At 47.5% G+C, this 26,171-nt stretch overlaps 1 protein-coding gene across 2 annotated transcripts in view; it reads left to right on the top strand.

Annotated features, from left to right (window-relative positions):
- LOC101639637 (myosin-IIIb) overlaps positions 1-26,171 on the top strand; it is a 315,696-nt gene that overhangs the window by 47,572 nt on the left and 241,953 nt on the right. Inside the window, exons 6-7 of one of the 2 annotated variants that reach the window (XM_045299040.1) lie at positions 656-732; positions 24,810-24,955. In XM_045299040.1, coding sequence (XP_045154975.1) covers positions 656-732; positions 24,810-24,955 — 223 coding nt within the window. Of the gene's footprint in view, positions 1-655; positions 733-24,809; positions 24,960-26,171 lie in introns of those variants that run through there. The other variant, XM_045299044.1, reaches the window with a different exon arrangement.

Raw genomic sequence — 26,171 nt, 5'->3', positions numbered from 1 at the left:
TATTTGACAAACACTGATTTCTTGCCTGGTGTTCAGACTTCAAGTCACTGAAAGTTTTATCAACACTGATATCTTAGTACAGAACGTGCATGTCTACCTTCCTCCTCCACAAAATGAAGTACCGTATTAAAAATAAATCAGCTGAAATATTTTAGAACTATAATAGCGAGATATTTTGTGCTCACTCTAGTTATTGATGCTTGTCTTTGAGTCTAGATTTTCAGTGATATGGGTGGTAATATTCATTATGAAAAAATTATTCTAGGAACTTAGGTAGAATGATAATTGCTCTAACACAGAAGTTGGCAAACTATAACCCATGGGCCAAAGCAAACCTGCCTCCTGATTTTGTGTGCCCACAAATTAAGGATGGTTTTCACATTTTCGGATAGTTAAGGGAAAAAAACACACCAAACAAGACAAGAATAATACTTGTTACCCATGAAAATGATACGAATTTCAGTTTGAGCATCCATCACTAAAATTGTATGGGGACATAGCCACAGCAACTTGCCCATGTTTTACCTCGATAGGATTTAGTAGCTGTGATGGAGATGGAAATATTTACTATTTCTCCTTTTATTGAACAAGTTTGCTAGACCTGTCTCACAGCATCCTCGGCCCACTGCTGAATCCGGACACTCTCTTCTTGTAGGTGTGTCAGCGCAGCTCACCAGCACCCGTCTGCGGAGAAACACCTCAGTTGGCACCCCGTTCTGGATGGCCCCCGAGGTAAGCAGAGACAGGCTGTCCTTTGTGTCTGCTGAGTTGAGTATCTTGTGACTATGCCTTTTCCTGGGCACCAGGGGCTTTACAGGCTTCACGTCCTCGTCCCTACGTCCTCGTCCCTTTCAGCACGCGAGCAAGTTTTCAGTATAGCTTACACCTCCACCTGAAGACAGCCCAAATCCTCACAGATAGACCAATAAGGCACATCATGACACATGCAAACGGAGATGGAAATTGTCAAGGATTTCATTTTACTTGGGTTCACAATCAATACCCATGGAAGTCGCTGTCAAGATAGCCAATGACATTGGATATATCTGCTGCAAAAGATCTATTAAAAGTATGCAAAAGCCAAGCTGTCACATTGCAGAGTAACGTGAGCCTGGCATGTAAATGGCCTCATGTGCCTGTGAAAGCCAGACAGTGAGCAAGGGAGACTCAGAGCAAATTCATGCCGTCGAATTATGGTGTTGGTGAAGAATATTGACTATAAGGTGTTGAATCGTGGTCTTGGTGAAGAATACTGAATATACAATGGGCTGCCAGAAGAACAAAGAAACCTGGGTTGGAAGAAGTAAGCCCAGGAGTCTCAGGTACTTTGGACATGTCATCAGGAGGGACCCGTCCCTAGCGAAGTCGAGTGTGCTTGGTAAAGTAGAGGGAAGGGAAGACCTGCCGTGAGGTAGGCTGCAACAACATGATCAAACATAACAACTATTGTGTTTTTGTTTTTTAAGATCATTTTATCAGGGGCTCTTACAGCTCTTACCACCATCCATCCATCCATCCATCCATCCATCCATCCATCCATCCATCCATTATGTCAAGTACTTTTGTACATATGGTCTCATTATCATTTTCAAAAATATTTTCTTTCTACTTGAGTCCTTGATATCAGCTCCTCATTTTCCCCCTCTCTCCTTCATCCTCCCTCCTTTGTGAATACCCTTGATGAATTATAAATCATTATTATTTTTATATCCTTCACCCACTTTTTTGTTCATCCCCCTGGGGGTGGGGTTGTATGTAGATCATTGTGATTGGTTCCCCTTTTGTTCCCCCCACCTTCCCTCTCTCCTCTTGGTATCGCTACTCTCATTATGGGTCCTGAGAGGTTTATCTGTCCTGGATTCCCTGTGTTGTGAGCTCTTATCTGTACCAGTGTGCATGCTTTGGTCTAGCTGGGTTTGTAAGGTAGAATTGGGGTCATGGTAGTGTGTGTGTGTGTGTGTGTGTTTGGGGCATTACATAACAATTGTGAGGATGGCACGGGAATAGGCAGCATTTTGTTCTGTTGTGGGGAGAGTTGCTATGAGTCGAATCTAGCTTGGCAGTACCTAACAATAGCATATGCTTTACACAAACACTTCTTTATTGTGTTTGAATTGCAACAGTTTTAGTTTGGTGAGTAATATGATTAAGATCCAGTGGTACTGATGGTTTTGGGAGGGGGTATGGGAGAGGAGGGGGGGGGCGGAAAGGAAGTGGTGTTAATAAACCGAGGGACAAGGGAACAACAAGTGATCCAAATAGGTGGTGAGGAGGGTGTGGGAAGCCTGGTAGGATGTGATCAAGGATAATGTAACCAAGAGGAATTACTGAAACCCAAATGAAGGCTGAGCATGATAGTGGGACAAGAGGAAAGTAAAAGGAAATAGAGGAAAGAAGTAGGAGGCAAAGGGCATTTATAGAAGTCTAAATAAAGGCATGCACATATGTAAATATATTTACATATGAGGATGGGGAAATAGACCTATGTGCACATATTTATAGGTTTAGTATTAAGGTAGCAGATGGACATTGGGTCTCCACTCAAGTACTCCCTCAATGCAAGAACACTTTGTTCTATTAAACTGGCATTCCATGATGCTTACCTTCCCAACACGATCGCTGAAGACAAAGCAGGTGCATAAGCAAATGTGGTAAAGAAAGCTGATGGTGCCTGGCTATCAAAAGATATAGCCTCTGAGGTCTTAAATGCTAGAAGGTAAACAAGTGGCCATCTAGCTCAGAAGCAACAAAGCCCACATGGAAGAAGCACACCAGCCTGTGTGATCATGAGGTGCCGGGCATCACGGGTGACTGTGATCAGGTATCAGGTGTCAAAGAACGAAAAATCAAATCATTGTGAATGAGGGGGAGTGCAGATTGGGGACCCAAGACCCATCTGTATGCAACAGGACATCCCCTTACAGAAGGGTTGCGGGGAGGAGTTGAGCCAGTCAGGGTGCAGTGTAGCAACGATGAAACACAACTTTCCTCTAGTTCCTAAATGTTTCTCCTCCCGCCCCTACTATCATGATCCCAATTCTACCTTGCAAATCTGACTAGACCAGAGGATGTACACTGGTACAGATAGGAACCAGAAACACACGGGACCCAGGACAGATGATCCCTTCAGGACCAGTGCTGAGAGTGGAGATACTGGGTGGGTGGAGGGAGGGTGGTGTGGAAAGGGGGAACCAATTACAAGGATCTACATATAACCTCCTCCCTGGGGGATGGACAACAGAAAAGTTGGTGAAGGGAGATGTTGGCCAAGTGGGTGAAGGGAGACATAAGATATAACAAAATAACAATTTATAAATTATCAAGGGTTCCTCCGGGAGAGGGACCGGGGAGGGAGGGGAAAAATGAAGAGCTGATACCAAGGGCTCAAGCAGAAAGCAAATGTTATGAGAATAATGCTGGCAACAAATGTACAAATGTGCTTGACACAATGGATGGATGTACGGATTGTGTTAAGAGTTGTATGAGCCCCTAATAAAATGATTTTTTAAAAATTAAAAAAAAAAAAGAAAAGTGGGAGTAAATCACAGCTAGCTCATTGGGTGCCATCATGCAATTAGAAAAACAGGCTTCTCCTCCAGAAGATGCAGTCTTTTCTAAGAATCCCGGCTTGGCTAGTTTATCTTGCTTTTGTGGGAATTAGAAAAGGTCACGTTTCCTGAGCAGACGCAGCTCCAGGGACCCGTGGCTTGGTGAAGTTCCATTTGTCAGTTCCCACTGGCTTTCTTTCTGTTGTTGGTACCAGGGCCACAGCGACTTTGCCCTGCACTTGGTTGGCGCTTTGTAGGAAACCAGTGGTTGGATCCTACTTTGCTTCTGTTATCATCACAGAATCCTCTGTGAAATGGGACATGCAGGAGCTTGTAGAGTCTTCCAGCGAGAGAAAGCAGGCGGCGAAATACCGGTACAATTTGTTCGTTTAAGTGTTTAATTCCATAATACTCTGGCTTTTGCCCGAGTGTAGCTCTCTGGGATTAAGCGAATGGTTTCTTTCAATAAGAGGATTCATGCACGTGTCTCCTTAGCGGTTTCCCATCTCCAGACTGTCTGCTCACAGCAGATCCTGTGTGGCTGCCAACGGTGTGTCCTCACGCACTAATCTGCTCCCACCGATCTCTGATCCTGTCTCTTCGATGGCTCCCCATTGTCTATGATTGTCTACCTCATGTTGGTGAATGGGGGGGCCCTTTCTTTCTTCTTTTGTCTTTTTAAAAAGAAAATTCCCACAAATTCTAGTGCTTTTTTACATCTTAAGTATGTCTTTAGAAACCAAAACAAACTGTCTGTCTCCAATGACTTACAGAGCTATAGAACCCAAAGGAAAACATACGTTATGAAAAAATTGCAAAGCGAAATTTCTTCTCTAAGCTGCCCTAATTTGGTGAGATGAATGACGTTGTTTAGAGAAACCGAGTTATCCTTCGGACTGTAAATAACTCTGCAGTGGTTATTTGGAGTCTGGCATATCTACAGCCAGTAGGCACCACACCGTAACTTAGTTTTTCCACAACTTCACTGCTTCTGCCTGGGTGCTCTCTCTATACAAACAGTACCTTCTCTCGCCAGTCACTCCCCCTCTCTGTTAGCTCCTTACCAGGAGCAGCTGTTTGGTGCTAACCTAATAGTAACGGTAAATATGAACACTGAAAATCCATCCCAATGGTCACCTGGATGATCTGGAATACAGTTTTACTCCTACTCTTATCATTATTGCTATTAGTGACATCCTCATTGGAATGAAACACCATGGCTTCATAGGGAATTTAGGAAGCCTCAAACATCCCCGAGCTCCCTTTGGGAAACGTTACAGGGCATCGTCAAAACTCTGGGTGGTGAACAACCTTCTTCAGATTCCAGTCCCTCTCTGTCTGTCCCTGGACGGCAGACAGTTCAGTCCTTGACTCTGAAGCAGAACGCTGACAGTTGTGTCCACCCAGAGAAGCCTCAGAAGAGAGGCCCAGCCTTTGAAAGGGCACAGCCGGAAAGCTCCCATGGAACATGGTGCTGCTCCGCGTTCCATGGCTGGCCCTGCTCTCCCACAACTTTTCTCTCTTTCTGCTAGACGGCTAGCTTTGGATTCATAGCAAGTGTGGCTTTTTTGTTTATTTGGTTTAATTTTTTTTCCTGCCTCGCCTCCTCTGTGGTTCCTCCCGCTCCTCACCACCATGATTTGTTTTTGATGTCCCAGCAGTAGTGCAGGAGAAGGACGGGGCTTTCTGTTCCTGCCAAGAGTGACCGTCTTGGAAGCCCACAGGGGCAGTCCTACCATGTGCTATAGGGCCACTGGGCGTCAGCATCACCTTGGTGGGAGTGAGTGAGTGAACAGTAGTGAGCTGCATGCTTTCCACATCCATTATGAGATCCCATTCCTTTAAACCTTCAATGTACTGTCAAATGATCTCGAATGGCCCTCGGGGCTTCGGAAACTTTCTCCTTGATCTTCAAGCCTCCGTTCAAATACTAGTTCCCCTGGGAAACCCTCCTAGCCCCTGGCAGTCTCTGAGGCTTTGCACCATCACTAAAGCTTTGTTGGCGGACAAAGGCTGGCAGCTGGACTCCAAGCTCTGTCAGGGATTTTGGGGGACCCAGCTCTCAGTGGAAGTGCTCAAAAAAGCATCTGTTGGATGAAGGAACACTGGTTAAAAAAAAGAGTCCAAGGGATAAGATCCACTTAGAGGGACGCTTTAGGGGTTGTGTTAGTCTGGGTACTTTAGAGAAACAAATCCACAGAAACTCATGTATAAGAGAGAGTTTTATATCAAGGTTAAGTGTGCATCAAGAAAACATCCCAACCCAGTGCTGCCCAAGCCCACAAGTCCAACATTAACCCATTAACCCATATGTCCAACACCAATCCACAAAGTCCTCCTCCATCTCACAAAACAGAGGCAATGATGCCGACTGCAGGAGGAAAGCCGAGTCAGTGACCTGTAAGCATCTCAGTGCTGGCAGGGGTCTCCACATGGCTGCTCCAGCACCCAGGGCTGCATCGGGGTAGCTCCATGTGGCTTCTCCTCAGGGATGTCTTGCAGGAAGTGAGCTTTGCAGGTTGAAGCAGGGAACTGGCTAAGGCAGCTGCACCCTGGTCCGACCATCACAAAGCAAGAGACCCCAGAACTAGAAAGGGGAGGCTCACTGAGCCATTTACCCTTCTGCCCTTCAATTAACCCTACATGTGTTCATCGGCCAGGTTGGCACAATAAACTAGCTACCTCAGGAGGGCTGGACCAATGCTCCCTCTGGAGGGTTGGATGGCCCTGTTCCCAAAGGAAAGCCTGCTGGAGGTCACTGGACTTAGGTTTGGGGTAGCCAACAAGTGGAACCAGCTGGTCATCTCGGTGTCACTGAGGACGAGGAAGAGAGGCTTTGCCCTTTTGTTGTTTCTCCTGAGGAGTTGAGACTGGGCCATAACGTGTTCACCTCCCCATCTGGCAGCCAAGTTGAAGAGAATCAGTGGCGCTCCTGCCGAGGGCAGTTTAATCACAGTCTGTGGCCCAGAGAGCCTGGAAACGGTTCGGCCACAGCGGAGTCACACTGCACCTGCTCTTGTGGGTGCATCGAGGAGCTGGCAGTCTGTGGGGCGAGGACCTTGGGGCATCTCTCAGGAGTGCATGCTCCACTGCTCCTGCTCTGGGGAGCCCCCTCCCCCCAGGGACTCCCCGAGAGGGTGTGCTCCTGTCCAATCTGCCGCTGGGACTCAGGCTCCCCTTGCAAAGGGGGAACGAATTCTCTTCAACAAAACCTCTTTTCGCTCCCTAACCCTCCAGAAGCCGTGTCCACAGGGACACGCTTCCATTTGTGAGCTGTTAGTTTACAGCAACAAAGACCCATGATGCTTTGGGGCAAGAGCAGGCTTTGACATTATTATCCTGCAGGTTCAAATCACCATTGTCTTCAGGTGAAGGCCGGCATACTATGTTGATCTTAATTTGCTGCTCTTCCCTTTGTGTGAATAAGTGGTATTTAGATTAAATATGACAACCATGCCAAGTCCAGTAGAATCAAACCACAGCAGGACGTCTTTGCTCTTCTCTCCTAATTGAAGCTGAAAGACCCTTGATCCTATATTATATTTGAGAATTGAACAAAATAGCTCTTTCCTCATTTTTATTTCACAGGCGGGAATAACTGTAATATTTAACCCAAGCAGGCTCCACTGCAAAGCAGGCTGCTAATGAGATATGACCATTCCACCTTCAAATGTTGACGAGCAGTCGCGACCCACAGTCCACCGGGGCAGCTCAAGGCTGCATGAATTGACTGTCGTGTCCACCTCTCCACGCAGGACTCAGACATCACTAAAGTTGAAAAATACTGATAGAAATGATATCAGCTCCGCAGTGCAGGAGAAGAAAAATTCCATGGGCTGCCCTTACCCTGATGACAGTTTGAAACAATGAGCCTGTTGCTGTGGGGTCGATTCTGCTATGAATTAACTAGGATGCAGTGAAGAGTGTGGCCATGACAGTCAATTCATGCAGCCTTGAGCAGCCCCGGTGAACTGTGGGTCTCGACTGCTCGTCAACATTTGATTGGGGAATGGTCACATCCCATTAGCTACCTGGCTTGCAGTCGAGCCTATTTGAGTTAAATATTGCAGTCACTCACACTTGTGAAATAAAAATGGAAATGAAAAATGGAGAAAGCATCATGGAAACAATACTATCGAGGAAATCTTGCCTGCCTGAGTAAAGGGGTTAATCTGAAAGTCAAGATCAGCACTTTTTTTTTTTTTGCCCCTCACAAGTTAAATATGCCACCAGCATACTACACTCCAGGGAATATTGTTTTCAGAGGGAGTTGTGAAGTTCAACATAGAAACAATATATTTAACAAGTTAAAAAACCAATTGTCCTCTAGTTAACTCTGACTCCTGTTGGCCTGACATGTGTCAGAGAACTGGGCTCCATCGGGCTTTTGATGACTGATTATTGGACGCAGGTCACTAAGCCTATCTTTCCTGGTGCTGCTGGTTGGACTTGAACTTCCAACCTTTCAGTCATCAGCCAAATATATAAACCATTTGCCCCATCCAGGGACCACCCTTTAAAAGACCACCGTTGCATTTGTGCAAAATGCAATAGGAAACTAAGTTTCGCATAGAGCAAACGCAGAGGTGGGTAGTGGCAGAGATTGTGGATTTGTCAATCCAGTGACGTGATCAAAAATCCCAGGTTCTTAAATTGTGCAGGCTGTACCTGTTGCCAGCCTGAGCAGGACAGGTGTATAGAAAGAATGAAACACACACTTACTTAAGAACTTGCCGATGCTTCCGGGATTGTGATTGACACTCTTTTATATGTTTTTTATTTTATCCCCATAACAGCTCTGTTGTAGGTAGTATGGTCTCTACGTGACCAGTCCTGGTAAGTACTAGAGCTGTGTGGGTCTTCCGAGAGCATGGGGATGCAAGCTCCATTTGCCAGACGAAGAACCGAAACCCAAATTATTATTTTGTGCAGGGTCCTCTTTGAAAGGGGGTCCCTGGACAGTGTAAATAGTTCACACACTTGGCTCCCCCTTAGGGGAGGGGGGTTCCAGTCCAACCAGAGGCACCAGGGAACAAAGACTTAGCCCCCTATTTCCCCAAATCAGTCATAGTCTCTGAGATGGTTCAGAGCGGATGTGGCCCCCGACTTCAGGTCTCCTGGGCTTCACATAGGGTGTGGAAAGTGTGTGCAAACAAGCAGGGCTTCCTCCTACAACACGAATGCAACAACAACAAAGCACTCTGAATGTGGAGAGGAGACGTATCATTTTCAAAGACACACATCACAGAGCATCACCTATAATTTATGGGTTGACGACAATCACACCAAGGCAAGAAACAGGCCAGGCATGAAGGACCCAGTGTACTCTGTCTCCTCCGCAAACAGCTGAAGGTCCATTCCTGAATCGGAAAACAGACTTTTGGAGAAAATAAACATTTGCTTCATTTTAGAATTTTTTTTCCCTCCCCCTTTTCCCTTCCATCTGCTCGTTGTTGCAAACAAGAGCTAATCAGCTGAGCAGGGAAACAGATGTGGTGTGACGGCTCCCCAATTGGGTCCCTCTCTGCCTGGCAAAGGGTCGTGCACGGGGATGGTTGCCATGACAACCAGCTTACACCAATGCAGAAATATCACAGGCATTTTGCAACCTCTCTTGCCTTCATTAATTATGCCATTCCTAGCTAAGTGATACAATAACCCGATTTCCTTTGGAAGAGAGATGACAAAAGAGATCGCGTGTCTAAAGTCTGAGAGCTGAAATATTGTTTTGTTCCTCTGGCTCTAGTGAATGGTCTATTAGATACTTGTTATGCGCTAGGTTGTGTCTAAGTTTGCAGACCCTGAAGTACAGCCTTAGCTTTATTTGTATTTGTAACACAATATTTAATCCCCGTAAAGTCAGTGTTATTACTAGCCCAATTTAAAAAATGGAGTCAAGTTAGCAAGCTTAAATAACTCTTCATGTCTTTGGAAAGGCTATTAGGTGGTACCAACCACAATTTAAACCAAAGCATTTAATTCTCAAATCCTCATTTTTTTTAAGTTGTTTTACTGGGGACTCGTACAACTCTTATCACCGTCTGTCCGTCCATCCATCCATCCATCTATCCATCCATCCATCCATCCATCCATCCATCCATCCATCCATCCATCCATCCATTGTGTCAAGCACATTTGTTCATTTGTTGCCCTCATCATTCTCAAACATTTGCTTTCTACTTGAGCTCTTGGTCTCAGCTCCTCATTTTCCCCCTTCCTCTCTGTTCCCCCCACCCTCATGAACTCTTGATATTTATAAATTATTTTTATTTTGCTATGTCTTAGACTGTCCAGCGTTTCCATTCACTCACTTTTCTGTTGTCTGGCCCCCAGGGAGGGGGTTATACATAGATCCTTGTAATCAATTCTCCCTTTCTACCCCACCTTCCTTCCACCCTCACCACTGGTCCTGAGCAGTTCATCTGTCCTGGATTCCCTGTGTTTCCAGTTCCTATCTGTACCAGTGTACATCCTCTGGTCTAGCTGGCAAATCCTCATTCTTAACCATTACATTTATAGCAAATGATTTCACTGTGACCGGACCACCAATGTGCTGTGCTGGATATGGTGTTTTCCTCTATTTAAAAATCATTTTAGGCTAGAACCAGCCTTCCCAATACTTGTAGGTTCTGGAAAATGTAATATTTCAACCTGACACTCAAAGCCAATGTAATTGATGTCTAAGGAAAAATAAAGTACCAAAGCCCTTTAGAATAGAATTCACAAGATTTGGATTTCAGTCTTAGTTATGACTCGATTGTTCTTGGTTTAAGGGCCCATGGTGTAGTTCTTTTCATCTGGCCCCACACGCCGTAAGAGCAAAGGGCAGGCATTTGGGAGTCAGATCCACCTGGGAGCACTCAGCCACTCACCAATGACCTCAGGCAAGTTATTTAATAGCTCCAATTAATAAAATAGGGGAGGGATTTAAAAGAGGTCAAATGGGGAGGAAAAACTCCCTCAAAAAACAAAATGAACTGATGTCCCCAAACTGTTTTGCCCAGTGCCTGGTATAGAAAGTGCTTTAGAATGCCCTCACCCATAAAACAACAAAACCCACAACAACAAATAAACAATAGCCGCAAGAGAAAAAAACAACCTATCCGTCCTCGAGAGGAGCCATGCACTGCAGACTGGAACCATGATGCTCCATAGGGTTCAACGGCTGGTTTTTCAGACGCCTTTCCTTCCAGGGGCTTCTGGGTGAATTTGCACCATCAACTGTCAGCTGGGAGTGAAGCATTTAGCCCTTTGTGCCATGTTCCAAGTTATACACTGTGGTAGTTACATCATCTGTTGTCAATTTGAGACTTAAGAGTGAAGGGGAGGAGTTTAGCTTGTCAATCAGGTCACAGCTTGATGACCTCATTTGGAGGCACTAAGGAGATAAATAGCTCGCTGGAGGCAGGAGACGCACTCGCTCCCTTTGAGACATGCTTGCTGACAAGACACAGGGAGTTACACTAGAGCCCTGGAGCTAAAGGAGCCATGTGGAGACCCCTGCCACTGCTGAGATGCTTCTACTGCCACTGGATCCACAAGACTTCCACCCACTGGCCTGTGATCTTCCTGCATTCAGTGTCATTGCATGTGTTTCTTGACTCTGAAGAGAACTTTATAGATTTGTATCAAACATATGGGCTAATACCAGACTTATAGACTTGATCTGGACTGGGCTGGGATGTTTTCTCAATATTCAATTGCTCTTGTATATAAAGCTCTTTCTTATACATATCTGAGTGTCTATGAATATGTTTCTCTAGTCCACTCGGACTAGCACATACCCACACAGGCTTACTCCACACAAAACCTGTTCAAACACCTCTCGGCCATGAGTGGATGGCTGCAGGCAAGTTCTCTCAGTAATATACTGGCCTTACTCTTGTTGATGCCTTAAAAAACAAAGTGCTATGAAAACTCTGGATCCTCAAAGAATCTGCTACGTGAGTTGAATTCAATCTTGTGGCAGGGTAATTATGGGAGAATTTTTTTTTAAAAGCCCAGGAGGATCATGGGGCTGTATTAGAGAGAAATGGTAAGGATTTGATGAGAAAAAGGCCAAGCAAATTGTGCCAAGGAATTTTTTCCCCTCCCATCTCAACAGTGCCCCTGCTTATTTCTTGTGGGTGGCGGGCACTGTCCTTTGAGAACTCTTTTGGGAAACCTTCCCCATCTACTCTACAGCGTTGATCTTGCACCTCCAGACTTCTTTTTGTTCCCCCAAGTCAGAGAACATTGCAAAGGAGCATGATGTGAGTCCCGTGAGGATGCCCGGTCTGCCATTTTGATGTGTTGTGAATCAAAGTATAGAATTCTTTGAGAAAGGGTTAAAAAAAAACCCTCAAAACACATCTAAAGACAACCCCAAGCCACTGTCAGTAAGTCGATCCCCGCTCCCAACAGCCCCACGTAAGGTTCTCGAGACGCCGAGTCTTCCCAGGAGCAGAGAACCTCCTTGCTCTACCAGCGGAGAGGCTGGTTCCCTCGCAGTGCCTGCAGCTAAGCCCACAGTGTTGCCACAAGTACTTTTGGGAGAAGTCTGGTAAAAACACCAAAACGCTCCCTGCCATCGAGTCGATTCCATAGGACAGGTCGACTGGCCCCTGTGATTTCCGAGACTGCTGATCTTTCCCGGAGCAGAGAGCCTCCTCTTTCTCCGTTGGAGCTGCTTTTGGTGTCTAATGGACCTTGCCTAACGAGCAACCCCCATCCCACAGGCTCCTAGTTAGAGAGATGGAAATAGCGCTTCCAGGTGAGTATAGACCCAGATCGAGGATATGCCGAGGATATGCATGTTGATATTTTTGCTTAATAAAAGGTGTCTATGATTTGGTGCAGTACTTTTTGACCCACCCACCTATGTCTCTGAGACGCTGTACCATTTCCTTTCCCTTTTGGTTTGCTTCAGGCTCCTTGTGTGAGCCTCGCAGGAACAGGGAGAGTCCCTCCTTCTGATTCTAGGGCTGCCTCTGCCCGAGTGTGCAGGCCGGGAGGGATAGCCCCGGTGCTGAGGCTGTGCTGGACGAAGACCCGGGGCCAGGGTGGACTGCTTGGCTACAGCTGCAGCTTCCACCCTCCGCTCCAGTGCTATCACCCCTCTCAGTAGGAGCTCTGGGGACAAGTTGAGTCATATGTCATGATGGAGGTGGGGGGCCGGCCCCGGAGGCAGCGGTGACAAGTCATCACCCTCCTCCTGTCGGCTCTAAGTATAGGACCCCGTCTGAAGATGTCAGGCCCCAGAAGCACGTGAGGCCTAGCTCCAGGGGCCTCTGCTCAGCGCAAAACAAGAAGTGTCCACAGACAGCCTTGGTGAGCATTTGGCACTGTCCCGCTGTCCTCTCACCTGCACTCCCACCTCTCCACTACGTTGCCCTGGCCCAGCCCTCACAGCGCCACGCTCAGAGAAGCCAGAGTGGAGGATGCTTCATCTGAGAAGGTGAAACGCCTCAAGGCGGCTTCCTTCGCCCTTCATCCACAGGAGAGGAGAACTGATGCTGTCGCCGCAGGACCAGAGCATTTGTCCAAATGGTGTTAGAGTCAAACTGCAGTCCCCAATGACCCAGGGGCTGCCGACCATTGCGCTCACCCGTCAGCTCGCTGCAGGCTGGTGACATGGGCTGCCATGAGGCTGGGCTCGGTGCCACCAGGATGACAAACACCAGCAGGGGCACCAGCCCCAGCAGACAGGTTTCAGTGGAGCTTCCAGATGAAGACTCTAGCGAGAGGCTTGACAATCAAGCTGTGAACAATTCGCCAAGGCAAGCTTTGTGGACTGCAGCAGAGCCTTGCCCAACGGAGAGTTGGAGGCGGAGCCCTTCAGGTTGGAAAGCTGCCACCGTGGACCCCAATATCTGAGCGAGCACGAAGATGGGGCAGGCCAGGCAGCATTTCCTGTTGACGTGCACGGGGTCACCGATGTCTGAACCGACATGATGGTTACTAACCACCCTCTCGTCAAGACGGCAGCTGCCATCTTCAGGCATAAAGGGGGGTTCACACCCGAGTCAAACTGCGTTTGACCCTCCACCCTGCCTGGGGTGGGGGGCACTGAATCATCAGGAGGAAGCAAAGGGAGGCAGACTAGCAGTATTAGGACTGGGATTCAGAGGCTCCTGGGTGGGGATGAAGGAGGAAGAGGCAGGGTAGAGTGGGGATTTGGCCTTTATGACCCTCTGTTATGCTCAAGGGGCCCAGGTGGCATGGCGGTTACATGCTGGGCTGCCACCCACAGGTCTGCAGTTTGAAACCAGCAGGTGCTCCACAGAAGACAGAGGGGGCTTCCTACTCCCGTAAAGAAGTATCGTCTCAGAAAGCCACAGGGGCAGTTCTGCCCCGTCCTGTGAGTTCGCTCTGCGTTAGGGAATTGACTCCAACGCAGTGGTCTGGTTGGTTTATTTTGCTCCAGGGATGTCCCCCACCTTCCTTAGCTTTAGACAGTCCCTTCAATCCCTCTCTGACACGAGACCGTAGGACATTCCCAAGGGCATCCTGGTGTGGGCAGGGCCATCGGCCGAGGAGAGGCTGACACCAGAGACCCTTGTTGAGGAAGGGGTAGGACCCAGCTGGGACCTTGAGTTCTTCGGCTTGGTTTTTATTCCTCCTTATTTCTCAGATGCACCTTGAAGAAGGGAACATCCCCCCCCCCCCCATGATTAATTTCGGGTTGTGGACTCATGCTTCAGTTCTAATTGCATCCTTGATATATGACCTCGGGCGCGTTTGTTCACCTTTCTGAATCTCTTCCCTCACCTGGGGTAACCGCTCCTGACCTAACAAGAGGTAAAGTGGACCGGGTTGTGGCGGTCCTGCTGGTTCCCTCCCTGGGAGCAGCTTGGTAACAATAGAGCGCTACCGGCGGCGGAAGGGAGGGAGCAGTGAGAGGGGGGAGAGGGACAGAGCAAGGAGAGCGGGCAGAAATCGCCCGAAGAGCAGGTTGAACTTAAGTGCACTTGGAAAGTTACTGTGGTCACAGTTTATGCAAGGTGAAGTCTGGTTGGCAATATCCCAGCATTCTCTGCCTCCTAAGAATGGCCAGGGGATGCCTGACTCAGGAGGGGAGTGGAAGACCACTGCTTTTGCTCCTGGGTTGGCCTTGAACCCCTGAGGGACTATGCTGTGTGAGGTTGGATATGTGAACGTCCCCCTCAGGACCTCAATACCATCTTCTGTGACATAAATCTCAAAACCCACCCCCACTGAGTTGTCTCTGACCCATCGTGACTGTGTAGGAGGCAGAGAACGGCCCCAGGGGGTTTCAAAGCTGTCATCTTTAAGGAAGCAGGCTGCCACTTCCGCAGGCAGAGCGGCTGGTGGGTCCCAAACACTGCAGCTGAGCACTTCTCCCCTCTACCAGCAGGAGCTTTGCCCTAAGGGCCCTCTGAAGGAATCCTAAGGTGGGCTGTACACAGATGCCGTGAGTCCAGACAACTTGATGGCAGTTCACAGCCAGAGCAAGGTCCCTCCCAGTGCCATCTCTGGGGTGGGCAAGTTGCTAGACCAGGGAAGGCATCTGGGATTTTCCTGGGACTCCGGGCAACGATGTTCCTCCAGGAGTTGTGGCGAGTGGTCAGGACCAGTACAAATATCGGCTGGTGCTGGTTTACCCTTCCCAGGCGAGGTCTGAGGGCACTGGTCCTGATCCTGAGAATAGGGTTTACCGCGTTCATAAGGGTAAGTGGTTTGTCCCCAGGGCTTCAGGGAATTTAGGGTGCAAAAATCAATGCTGTGTGATGACCTGGGACTCAGAGCCAGGGCTCCGTTGCCCTCCACTAGTCACGGTGAGCCCTGTCTTGTCGGAAGTGGATGTTGCAGATGAGTAGTGATCGTGGTATTCTTCATTTGCACCTCGTTTTAATGCTTAACGGCTTACTCTGAATATTATGATCCTGGGAAAAGACATCACATTTTAATTCGAGACCATTGTGGGTTTCATGGACACAGTAGAAATTGGTTCTGGCACTTTTTCGGTGTACACGATATCGATCCAACCCAGAAGGGTGCTGCTGGAGAGCGAGCGGTTCCTGGCAGGGCTGATCAGGCTCTTCCAGACGTGCCGGTTGTCAGGCAGCGTGCTCATCACCCTGAAGAAGTATGATGGTCGAACTAAATCCATTCCCAGGGACGGTTCTGTGGACACCGTCGAGCCTCCGGACAACAAATGTGCTGAGAGCCCCGGATGGCAAGAAGAAGGTCAGCACGGTGGTGCGCTCCAAAGAAGTCGGTGAGTTTCACATGGCCTCGTCAAGCCTGCTCCGAGTGACCGCGGCCGGCTGAAGGAGAGAGACAGAGGAGAGGAAGGCAGCACGGGGAGGGTGCTGTGCAGCCTGCTTTCACCACTGACCGCCCAGTGCCTCTCTTCCTTCAGCCACAGGGCGAGGCTTCTGGCTCCCCCCTCGTGGCTGTTTCCATATGAGATTTCGGGTCATTCTGGAGGGAAAGGGCCGAAGAGGGGCTGCGGTGTTTACAGGGGTAGTTGTGGTTAGAAACTGGTCCATGCTCCTCCTCTGGTGTCTGCTGCATGTTGTATACAGTATTCTGCTCTGTAGCCGTCTGTGTGAAGAGCCATGTATCATTAAACCCTTTATTTATATGAAAAAAACAACAACAAACCAAACCAACACAAAATATAGCCTTCGTCTCAAAGTTTTATGGAAGAACTGGAAAACATCTGTCAATTCTAACTCCGCTCCCCCACCAGCCCGTAACACAAACACACCTCTTCTCCGAGCCTTTCTCGAAGGTGGTTTTCTTACAAGGGAGAGGCTGGTTCATTTTTGCCCGATCTCAGTTTGTACAACTTTAAGATGTGTGTCTGGGAAAAAACCATGGAAAATGCTTGTTACTGGGATGTTTGGAACTGCAGCCTCCGGTTCCAGAGAAGACTATTTTAGAGCTCTCTGCGATCAATAGCATTTGTCAATTATGCTGCTTGAATTGGTTGAGCAAAATGAAGAATCTTGTTTACCTTCCCACCTCCCAGCCCATCTTATTTGCCAGTCTGTTGGCTGCACTTTGGGACTCAAGGTCAGCCAAGGATTAATAGCTTCAGGTCTGTTTGCCTTTCCTCTTGTTTAGCTGAACTTAACTCTGAGATAACAGCATTGTGCCTGTGGACTTGAGGGAAATTTTAATCTCCACCTTTGGGAGATGACTTTCACTTGCATGGGTGATTTGAATACGGTGAGAAATTGGAATGCGTCAGGCAAACTGATGGACGTGTTCAGTGACTAACATTTATTAAAAAGGAAAACGACTTTTAAAAAATGTTTGTGAAATGATTCCTATTTTTGTGTGAGACGAGGTCCTTTTTTGGTGTGGTTTTTCTTCTCGCTGCCGCTGCTGCTCCTGTGTGCTTTGACAGCGTTGGCTGAAATAACATTGTGGAAAGAGATTTCAATCCAGCAGCACTTTGATGGAGGTCTCGATAAACAGTTTAGGGTAACGATCTTGTTGGGGAAATCTTAGTGTTCCGAATCCAGGCTCTCTCTGCGGTTCTTATTCCCTTTCCCTCTAGTCTAATGCAGGTGTTCTTTGTCGATAGGGAGGACTTTGAGATAAGGGGAGAGTGCCTTCTCAGACTCCTCAAGCGTAGGCCTTCCTGCCAAGAGTTAGAGGGTGGACCTTACCATGGTCGCGGGAGCTTTTCTTAATCTAGACTGAAATGAAACTATAATCTTGTGGCATTGCGTGGGGTCGCGGTGGCCTAGAAAGTTAAAGTCCACCCCAAACCAATAGGAAGGGATGCAGTTGAGAGGATATTTCTTCTGGCATTAAGCTCACAGGAACCCAGCTTTATGGGCAAGACACCACCTTTAGCCTGTCAACTTGGTGATAAGGAGTTACCCCAGCCAGCAACTTCAGTGGAAGAAAGAAGCATGTCTTGACCACCAGAGCCACTGGATGATGACACTACAGATGACATGTGCAGGAGGGAAAGAAGTGTGTGCTGAAGATTATGACCGATATACTAACAAGAACCAACCAATGAGTGGAGGGCCACATATGTAGGTGTATAATAAGCACATATGAGGGAGCTTCAAAAAGTTTGTGGGAAAAGGGAGTTAAAAGATAAAGGAATTTTTCCACGAACCTCTTGAAGCCCTTTTGTATGTGAATGGGAAGGTGCAGCTGAGTCCAGATATGTACAGAGAAGTATCTGTGTGTACGTGTATGTATAGGTACCTGAGTGCCTGGGTAATCATAGAGGACACGTTACAGACTCTTCTCAGACATAACCAGCCACTTTTCCACAACACACTCAGGGATAAGGGAACACGAAGGGATCTAAAATTGATATTGAGGAGGGCATATAATGCCTGGTGGGGTTTGAACAAGTGCATTGTATCCAAGAGAATTACAGGGAGCCAAAGGGAGGGGCGGGTGTGATAGTGGGACAGGAGAAAGGTGAAAGGAAATGTAGGAAAGAACCAGGAGGCAAAAGCTATTTATGGGGTATAGCTATAGTCATGTAAATATGTAAATATATTAATTTTTAATGAAAAGTATTAGGCCAATGTACATATATTTATGTTAAAAATTAAGATAGCAGATGGACTTTGGGCCTCTACTCAAGGCCTCCCTAAACCTAAGAACACTTTGTTCTAATAACTTGGCACTCTTTGATACTCACCTTCCTGACATGATCGCTGAAGACAAAATGGGTGTACAAGCAAATGTGGTGAAGAAAGTGGATGGTGCCCGGCTATCAAAAGATGTAGCATCTGGGGCTTAAAGGCTTGAAACAAGCAGCCATCTAGCAGGAAAGCAAATAAGCCCATATGGAAGAAGCACACCAGCCTGGTGATCATGAGGTGCTGATGGGATCAGGTATCAGGTATCAAAAGATGGCAAACAAACAATTATATTGATGTGATTTTTCAAACAAAACCAAAACAAGATCTGCTTCTTTATTTTTAGAATTTATGCTTCCGGTAGATATTTTTAGAAAACGCAGAGTGGCTTAACCAAGGACATCAACAAGATAAACAGGACCCACCCTTTCATGACCCATGGTCACATGTTGACCATGAACATTCTGGGAAATGCATCAGCAGCATTTTCATAGTATGCGTCCGATGAGGCTCATGAGGAAGCGCTTGCTTAGTTCACGTGGGGTGAAGCAGCACCACAACATCATGCTCTGCTGTGAAGTCAGTACCCACAGAGGGACCTCACGGGGCAGAGTGGTACTGCTCCCTCCGGTGGCTGAGGCTGTGCATCTTATCCGGAGCAGAATGCCTCAGCTTTCCTCCACAAAGACGAGGCAGAGGGGGAGGAAATAATTTGCCAATATTGCCCAGTGAGAAGAGAAGAAACAAAACGAAGATGACCAGCTCAAGTCTATCAACCCAGGGGCTGCTGGCCAGTGTCTCCCCCAGCTGGGAGCTGAGGGAAAGGTCAACCGGCAGAATTCAGTAGACTATGCTCAAGGACGGATGAAGAGACGCTAGGTTAAAGCCGTGGTATTATCAAGTTGTGGTTACAGTTTCACCCCATAAACTTCAGGAGAGGTGAGGGGGCACTCACTCTGTTGGAAAGAAGGCATGTGGCTGCCAACCTTTGCTCCAAAGGTCACGTAAACCAAACTATTAGTGAAAATGATTTTCCTATCTCCAGCCTCCCTTAGAAAGAAGAGTGTTTGGCAGCCAACCTGGTAACAACTGCTGTTTGGGAGGTGCACGCCCACCTCTGGGTTAGCCTTTGACATTGGGACTAGGGCTGTTAGGGCATGGCTATTGCTGGTAATCCCAGCATTCCTGTCTCTCCTTTGGAAACAAGCGGCAGCATAGTTCATATACGTGCACCAGAAAAGCCCCTGCTTGCATTTGAAGGTAGGAAGCTGGGCATGCACCATTAACCAACATCCAAACCATTGCTCCCTCCCTGGAGCTCAGCTTCCTTCACGGAATTATCACTCAACCAGCCAATTTCCATTGACCTTAAGACCTACAGAAGATTGACAATTAAATCACCTCAAGGTTCTAGCCACCAGCTCACATCTAGAATAAACTGTTCATCCTCTCCGCCCTAGCTAATTTGCGTGGGAATATCAGCCTCTCAGTCTGAGAGATAGCCCCAAGATTGCTTATTTGGAGATCACAGAATGAGAGAGCTGGAAGGGAGGGGAGAGAGATACTCATTGTGACCTTGCCATTTTGTAGATCAAGAGCGTGAGGCCCAGGGACAGAGCTCAGAAATGAGTGAGCTTGGGGAACCACCCAGTACTCTCCTAGCTTTGTAAGTGGCCCCATCATTGCGTGGATCCAAATGCCAGCTTTCTTTGGGGCATTGCTATCCCTGACCTCCCATATGAAATCACTCTCAGAACCTTCAAGTCTGCCATTGACCTCTCCCACCCGCTTGTGCTAGCCTCCTCATTCCACTGCCACCAGCATCCTTCCCACTCCTCCAACCAAAGCAAAGACTCAAGGTAAGAAGAGTTCACTTGCTTTGGGCTGGCAGAGGGAGAGGTGGACGGGGTGGCTGTGATAGGAGAGGACTGCTTGAGTGAGGGTCCAAGGTCTTGTGCCTGTCTTCTCTCTCCATCCCTTACTGACCTGAGAAACCAATACACTTACTTGCCCAATGCCCCTCTCTTTTCTTAGTGGAACATCCTAACAGCTGATTCGGTGAGCTCCTTCTCTGGAAGGTCACCTTCTCCGGAGGGCAAGGAAACACAGAAAATCGACACCCCCAAGCATCCTGACTTGGAACACCAGGAGAATGTTGACCTATGGAGAATGACATTCTTTCTCTCCTAAGGAAATCGTTGCCGGCTTTGGCGTTGAGTAGACAGGGAGCCCGATCACAAGAGGTGCTGACCTTCAGTTAGGGTGCTTCGTCTCAGAGGGCCACGGCATGCACAGCTGAGCGCAGGGCTCTTCGCTCCTACGCAGGACCAGTCCTGATAGGGAGATGCCACCTGTGCCCAGGTTTTCTCTGAGAAGATGGATTTAGGTGACAGAACCTCAAAGAACTTGCTTAGTTTGGTCAAAATGTTAAGAGCGGATACTGATTAAACCATTTCTTAATAGGATCTTTATTGGAGCCCTTAGCGGCTCATACTGCAATGTGTTTTCTTATCCATCTGTTTACAAGTAGCAGTTCTGATCCCGACAATGACTAAGGCTCTGTGGTCCTGAGTAAGATTGTTAACCTTAAAGTTTTCATAGTGCTTCTTACTCACGGCCATCAACGCAATGGAATTCCTTCCAACTCATAGCAACCCTAGAGGAAGCACCAGAAGTGTCTCCTGGGGTTCCTGAGACTTAAAAAAATCTTCACAGGAGCAGATAGCCTCATTGTTCTCCCAAGGGGTGGTTGGTGGCTTTGAACAATGGACCTTTCAGTTAGTAGCTCAGTGCATAGCCCACTATGCCAGTAGGGCTAGTGCCTACCTTATAGAATTATTGATGATTAAGCTTTTCTCTCCAGGTCCTCATACTCTACCTGGCTACTGGTATCACATTGCTGTTTGTGAATGATTAGATTTTAGCATGCTCTCCTATACATTTTCTTGGAAGTCTGAGCTTAGGGAATTTCTGTCACATTATGAGCTGAGTTTTGGGAAGAGAAGAATTTGGCCAAGGGATGCTTCGCTATTAATCAGACAGAGCCGAGGATCATGTTTGCTTGTAAAGAATAGTTGAAACCAGAGAAATGTTTTGAATATTTTAAGACAGCACCTGAGAAATGCCAGGATATCATCATTCCCACATTTGGATGGGTTCTTGGAATTGCCTCCTGCATCTCCTTGAGAAGGCAATATGAAGTTCGTCCAGGAAGTTGTTGGCAATGCTCACTAGACACCTTTCACAGCCTGCCTCAGCCAGACAAGATCTTCCTCTGAATTCCTGAGCATCCGGAGCCCGTGTCCTTTATTGGACACTTTAGCACACGTTGTCTTAGGACATAACTGTTGTCATTTAATTATTATAGGCTCATTTTATTTATCAACTGACTGTTGGCGCAGAATGGAGTCTAATTGTCTTTCCTTCCCGGGGGACACCAGCATGTTGTGTATAAAAAGGATGAACTCCGTGCTGATTGATGGGTCTAAAATGATGTTTGTCCCACACTCTCAAAAATGTCATTTCTGAAAGGGAAGGTGTTGAACAGCCTTCTTGGGAGATCTTTAAAAATAGTATCATTTCTCACCTGCTCGAGACCATGAAAGTAAGGTCTTCAGGGGGCAATGAAATGGCTTCTGCTTCTGAAATTGGATGATTTGTATTTCAGTTTGATAGCACACTTGAAAATAATGTGTTAAAAATAGGACAGGATCCTTTTTTCATGGAACTCCCCCACCCCCCATGATCCTGTTCCGAAACAAGAAGAGAGGATAGAATGTAATTAGGGGAGCAAAAGCCTGGGGTGGGGGTGACGGTGGGGGGAGAGGTGAAGGCAATGGTAGGCATGTGTTGCCAGACCACTGAAGAACAACAAACAGGGGAGAGCACAGGTGGATCTGTTCTCCATCACGCGGATAACAAACGGCCACAAACCCAATGGCCCTAAACAACACATGTTTATCAGCTTATAATTCTGTCGGTCAGACGTCTAACCCGTGTGGCGAAAGCCAACTTCTCCATTTGGAAGTCTCATCGACACATCAGCCTTCATGTACGTCAAGTGACCACTCCGGTCCTCTACTCAGCTCAGACTTTGGAAGTTGTCCTCAATTCCTTTCCTTTCGCATCTTGTAGACATCCGAGCCACCATCCTCGTTGTTTCTACTGTCAAAATTATATCTAGAAGTTGATTATTTCTCACCACGTCCACAGTTACGACTCTCTACCTCTCCTCTGGTTTGACTTCTTTTTGTTTTGTTTCTTCGTGTCCCGCGCCCACGTGTTCTCACCTCAGCCCCCAGCTGAATATCGTGTTACCTACGAGCGAGATCGTCTCCCCCTCCAGTCAACACGGCCTGGGGTTTCATCACAACGTGGAGTAAAAGGCAAAGACCTCAGAGCAGCAGTTCTCAACCTGTGGGTCGCGACCCCTTTGGGGGTCGAACAACCCTCTCACAGGGGTTGCCAAATTCATCACAATAGCAAAACGACAGTGATGAGGTAGCAACGAGAATAATGGTATGGTTGGGGGATCACCACAGCATGAGGCACTGTCTGAAAGGGTCGCGGCCTGAGGAAGGGTGAGAACCACTGCCTTAGGGTGTCATTCTCACGCACTCTGGACTCTGGGCTCTGGACAGATGCATTGCTGGACCAAGATGCTTCTCACCCGCTTGTAGACATAGGCCACCCTTGGTCCAGAAGACTATTTTAAGGTCAAACAAGGGCCTCTGTTCACCAGGTCACTGTGATTCAGAACCGACTCAATGGCAGTGAGTGTGAGGCTTTGGGACCCTGTGTCGGAGCGTCCTGGTGGAGTCGTGGGCACTCACTGGGCTGCTAACTGAAAGGTCAGCAGTTCCAAAGCACCAGCCTCTCAGGGAGAAAGCTGGGTCAGGATGGACTTGATAGCAGTGAATTGGGCTTTATTCCTGTGTGATCTTTGCAGTTACTTTATAGGCAAAGCTGGGCAATGAAAAAGAGAAGACAGAAAAAGAATCGAAGCATTTGAATTGTGGCATTGGTGAATATTTAATATCCTTTGGATTTCCAGGTGGTAGAAAGAGGGGCTTTCTACTTCTGTGAAGAGTTACAGTCTTGGAAGCCCACAGGGGCGGTTCTACCCTGCTATATTCCATCTCGGTGCGTCAGAATCGCCGGGATGTCAGTGAGCGTGGTTGGACTTGCAGAAGAATGAAGAGGTCGCTCTCGGAAGAGGGATACCTTGACTGTTCCTCAGGAGGGAGCGTGGTGAGACTTTGTCTCGCTTATTTGGGACGCATCAATGGGTTAGATCAACTGATGGACACAGTGTCTTCAACAAGGAGCTTCAATGGAGGCGACCCGGGCCCAGGCAATGTTTTGTCATGTCACACAGAAGGTTGCCACGAGCCAGAGTGGACTCAGTTAACAACAGTCTCTCCAGAACCTCCGCCGGACTCCTGCCTTCTCCCGATCATCAGAGGGTGCAAGGGGGTTCTCCTGCCTACCTGAAAGGTTCCCCACAAAGGTTCCTCCCAGGCTCCACACACTGCAAAAGCATGGCCCACTCGGGGTTATCCTCTGGTTTCCTACCCTGGTGGGCCAGCGACCACCAGGGCAGCCCAAGTGGCAAGTGCTGCTGAAATACAAGCCAGTCTTGCGGTTTGAGGAGGGGGAAGATGCTCCTGGAGAGAAGGAAGGGGAGGGTGTATGTGGCCTGCTTTATATTAACCCCATCCGTTTTCCCGCATCTTTTCTGATGACTTGACGGCACGCGGGGACTGTGGTAGGTACTTATCTGGTGTCAATTTGGGACTTGAGAGGATTAACAGTGAAGGGGTGGAGTCTAGTCTGTCCATCAGGTCACAGCCAATGAGGCCTCTGTGTGGGCATGCCTTCTCCTGAGGATTCTGGGAACTCCTGTATTTTCCTTCTTGGAGGCGGGAGATGCTCTCTGCTCACTTGTTCCCTCCCTGAGAGATGCTCTACTGACAAGACACATGGCGCTAAGCCCTGGGAGCTGGAGAAGACACATGGACTTACCCTGATGTATCCAGAGCTCTGGAGCCGAAGAAGCCATGTGGAGACCCCTGCCAGCACTGAGATGCTTACAACGCCACTGGCCTGTAATCCTCCTGCATTCGGCATCATTGCATGTATTTTGTGAGTCCGAAGAGGACTTTATAGATTGGTATCAGACAGATGGGCTAATGCCGGACTTATGGACTTGATCTGGACTGGGCTGGGACGTTTTCTCAATATTCAATTGCTCTTGAATATAAAGCTCTTTCTTATACACACGAGTCTCCCTGGATTTGTTTCTCTAGTCTACCCAAACTAACACAGGGACTTTGCCAAGAAGTCACGCATCGTTGTGAGCAGTTGCTCCTCACTATTTAATTCAGTGCCTGGGGAGGGATGGGAGGGCAGGTGCGGTGTTAGTCACCCTCCTACCTTTCCTGCGCTGTTTTGGGCACATAGGTGACCCAATGTATGCGTACGGAATTGAGCTGACACACATTTAACAGGCATATCGGATGATAAATCATTCACACACAAATTAGGTCAACAAGACAAATAGCTTATTAATCAAGTTCCATATCCAGTAGCTGAGGGAACAAAGAAAGGGGACTAGGATCAACCAATGGCCTTTTAGGACACCTCAGGTGGCAATGGGGTTGACGTGTTCTGTTCTGTTTTTGTCTGATAGGTCATTGCTTGTGAACAGCAGTATGACTCCTCCTATGACGCTCGCTGTGACGTCTGGTCCTTGGGGATCACAGCCATTGAACTTGGGGATGGAGACCCTCCCCTCTTTGACATGCATCCTGTGAAAACGCTCTTTAAGATTCCAAGGTAGGACACTAGATGGCGCTCTTAACCCATTGCTTCTTCTTGGCCCCAACCTGGTTAAAGAAACAATGAATAGTTCAGTTTCTCTCCTAACCTGAGAAAACTTGGCAGTAAAATGTATTTCTTTCTTTTCTTTTTGGTGGGGAGGATGTTTCTAGAAGATTACCGACTCCAAATAAGTATGTTAAAATGATTTCATATTTTCAGTAATCCGTTTTTCTTCCCCTGAACGGTTCATCTTTTAAATGTTTTGCTCAAATGCAATTTTTGATGAATTCATCCAAGTACCGGTGTTTTCTTTTGCTGTGTAATCACATGGGTCATCCCCTCCTCCCAGTTTGACTCTTTCTTGAGTAGTCAGGAAAATTCTGGAGTTAAACAATGTCTATCACATATTTGTGTCCCCTCCAACCCACTCAAAAAAAAAATGTTACATCATGTGTTTTACCCATTCCCACCCCCTTCATTTCTGTCCCCAGGGGGAACTGTGCTGACAGAAGTCTATTTGGAGAGTATTTAAATGCAAATCCATTTTGTAATGTATGCATTTATCAGGGGTTTGTAGGAGAGAATTGGTTATATAAAGTGCAGATTGAATATTTATTTTACTGTAGTTGTTTGTCTTTCCTGGGAATCAAGTTGGTGCTGGCCAGCTCTCGGGTCTAGCTCTGCAAGACAAAGCTATCAGGGGGCTCCGTCCGGACCTAGCTGTGGGTTGCCAGATGATTTGTACCTTTCCCGATTCTCGATTCTCGGTGAAAGGCAGAAGGGTGCAGGGCGGCTGGGAGCACTTGAGCCCGTTCCACAATACAAGTGCTGGCCTGTTCTTAGCTGCACAGTCACGCAGCGCTCACAGCCTTTAAAAAGGTCTCCTGATTGCAATTTGCATTTCTGATTAGGTCTATTTATATGCAGATGAGGCGTTCTGCCGTTCATCACCATGATGTTATCGGATTAAAAAAAATTTTTTTTAAATACCTAATCCAGATGTGAGCAACCACGGGCTACTACCCCCCAGATTATTTCAACCCAAACCCTGCCTTTCCAAAGTGCAAAACAGGTCATGGTGATCAGAGGAGTGCTTGAAGCTCCTGGCTTTTGAAATGAGTAGTCTTGGGAGTGTTTGAATGCTTTCAGGATGCAAGTGTGCAAAGCAGCAGCCTGTACATTAATATGCCAGGAAACGAGATGTGGTATTGGAAATGGTTTGTGTGGGTAC

The sequence above is a fragment of the Echinops telfairi genome, unplaced genomic scaffold (assembly GCF_000313985.2).
Source record: "Echinops telfairi isolate 266 unplaced genomic scaffold, ASM31398v2 ScPeMD7_4;HRSCAF=17, whole genome shotgun sequence".
Classification (NCBI taxonomy): Eukaryota; Metazoa; Chordata; class Mammalia; order Afrosoricida; family Tenrecidae; genus Echinops; species Echinops telfairi.
The sequence above is the reverse complement of the archived record's forward strand: the minus strand, read 5'-3'. Positions and strand labels throughout refer to the sequence as shown.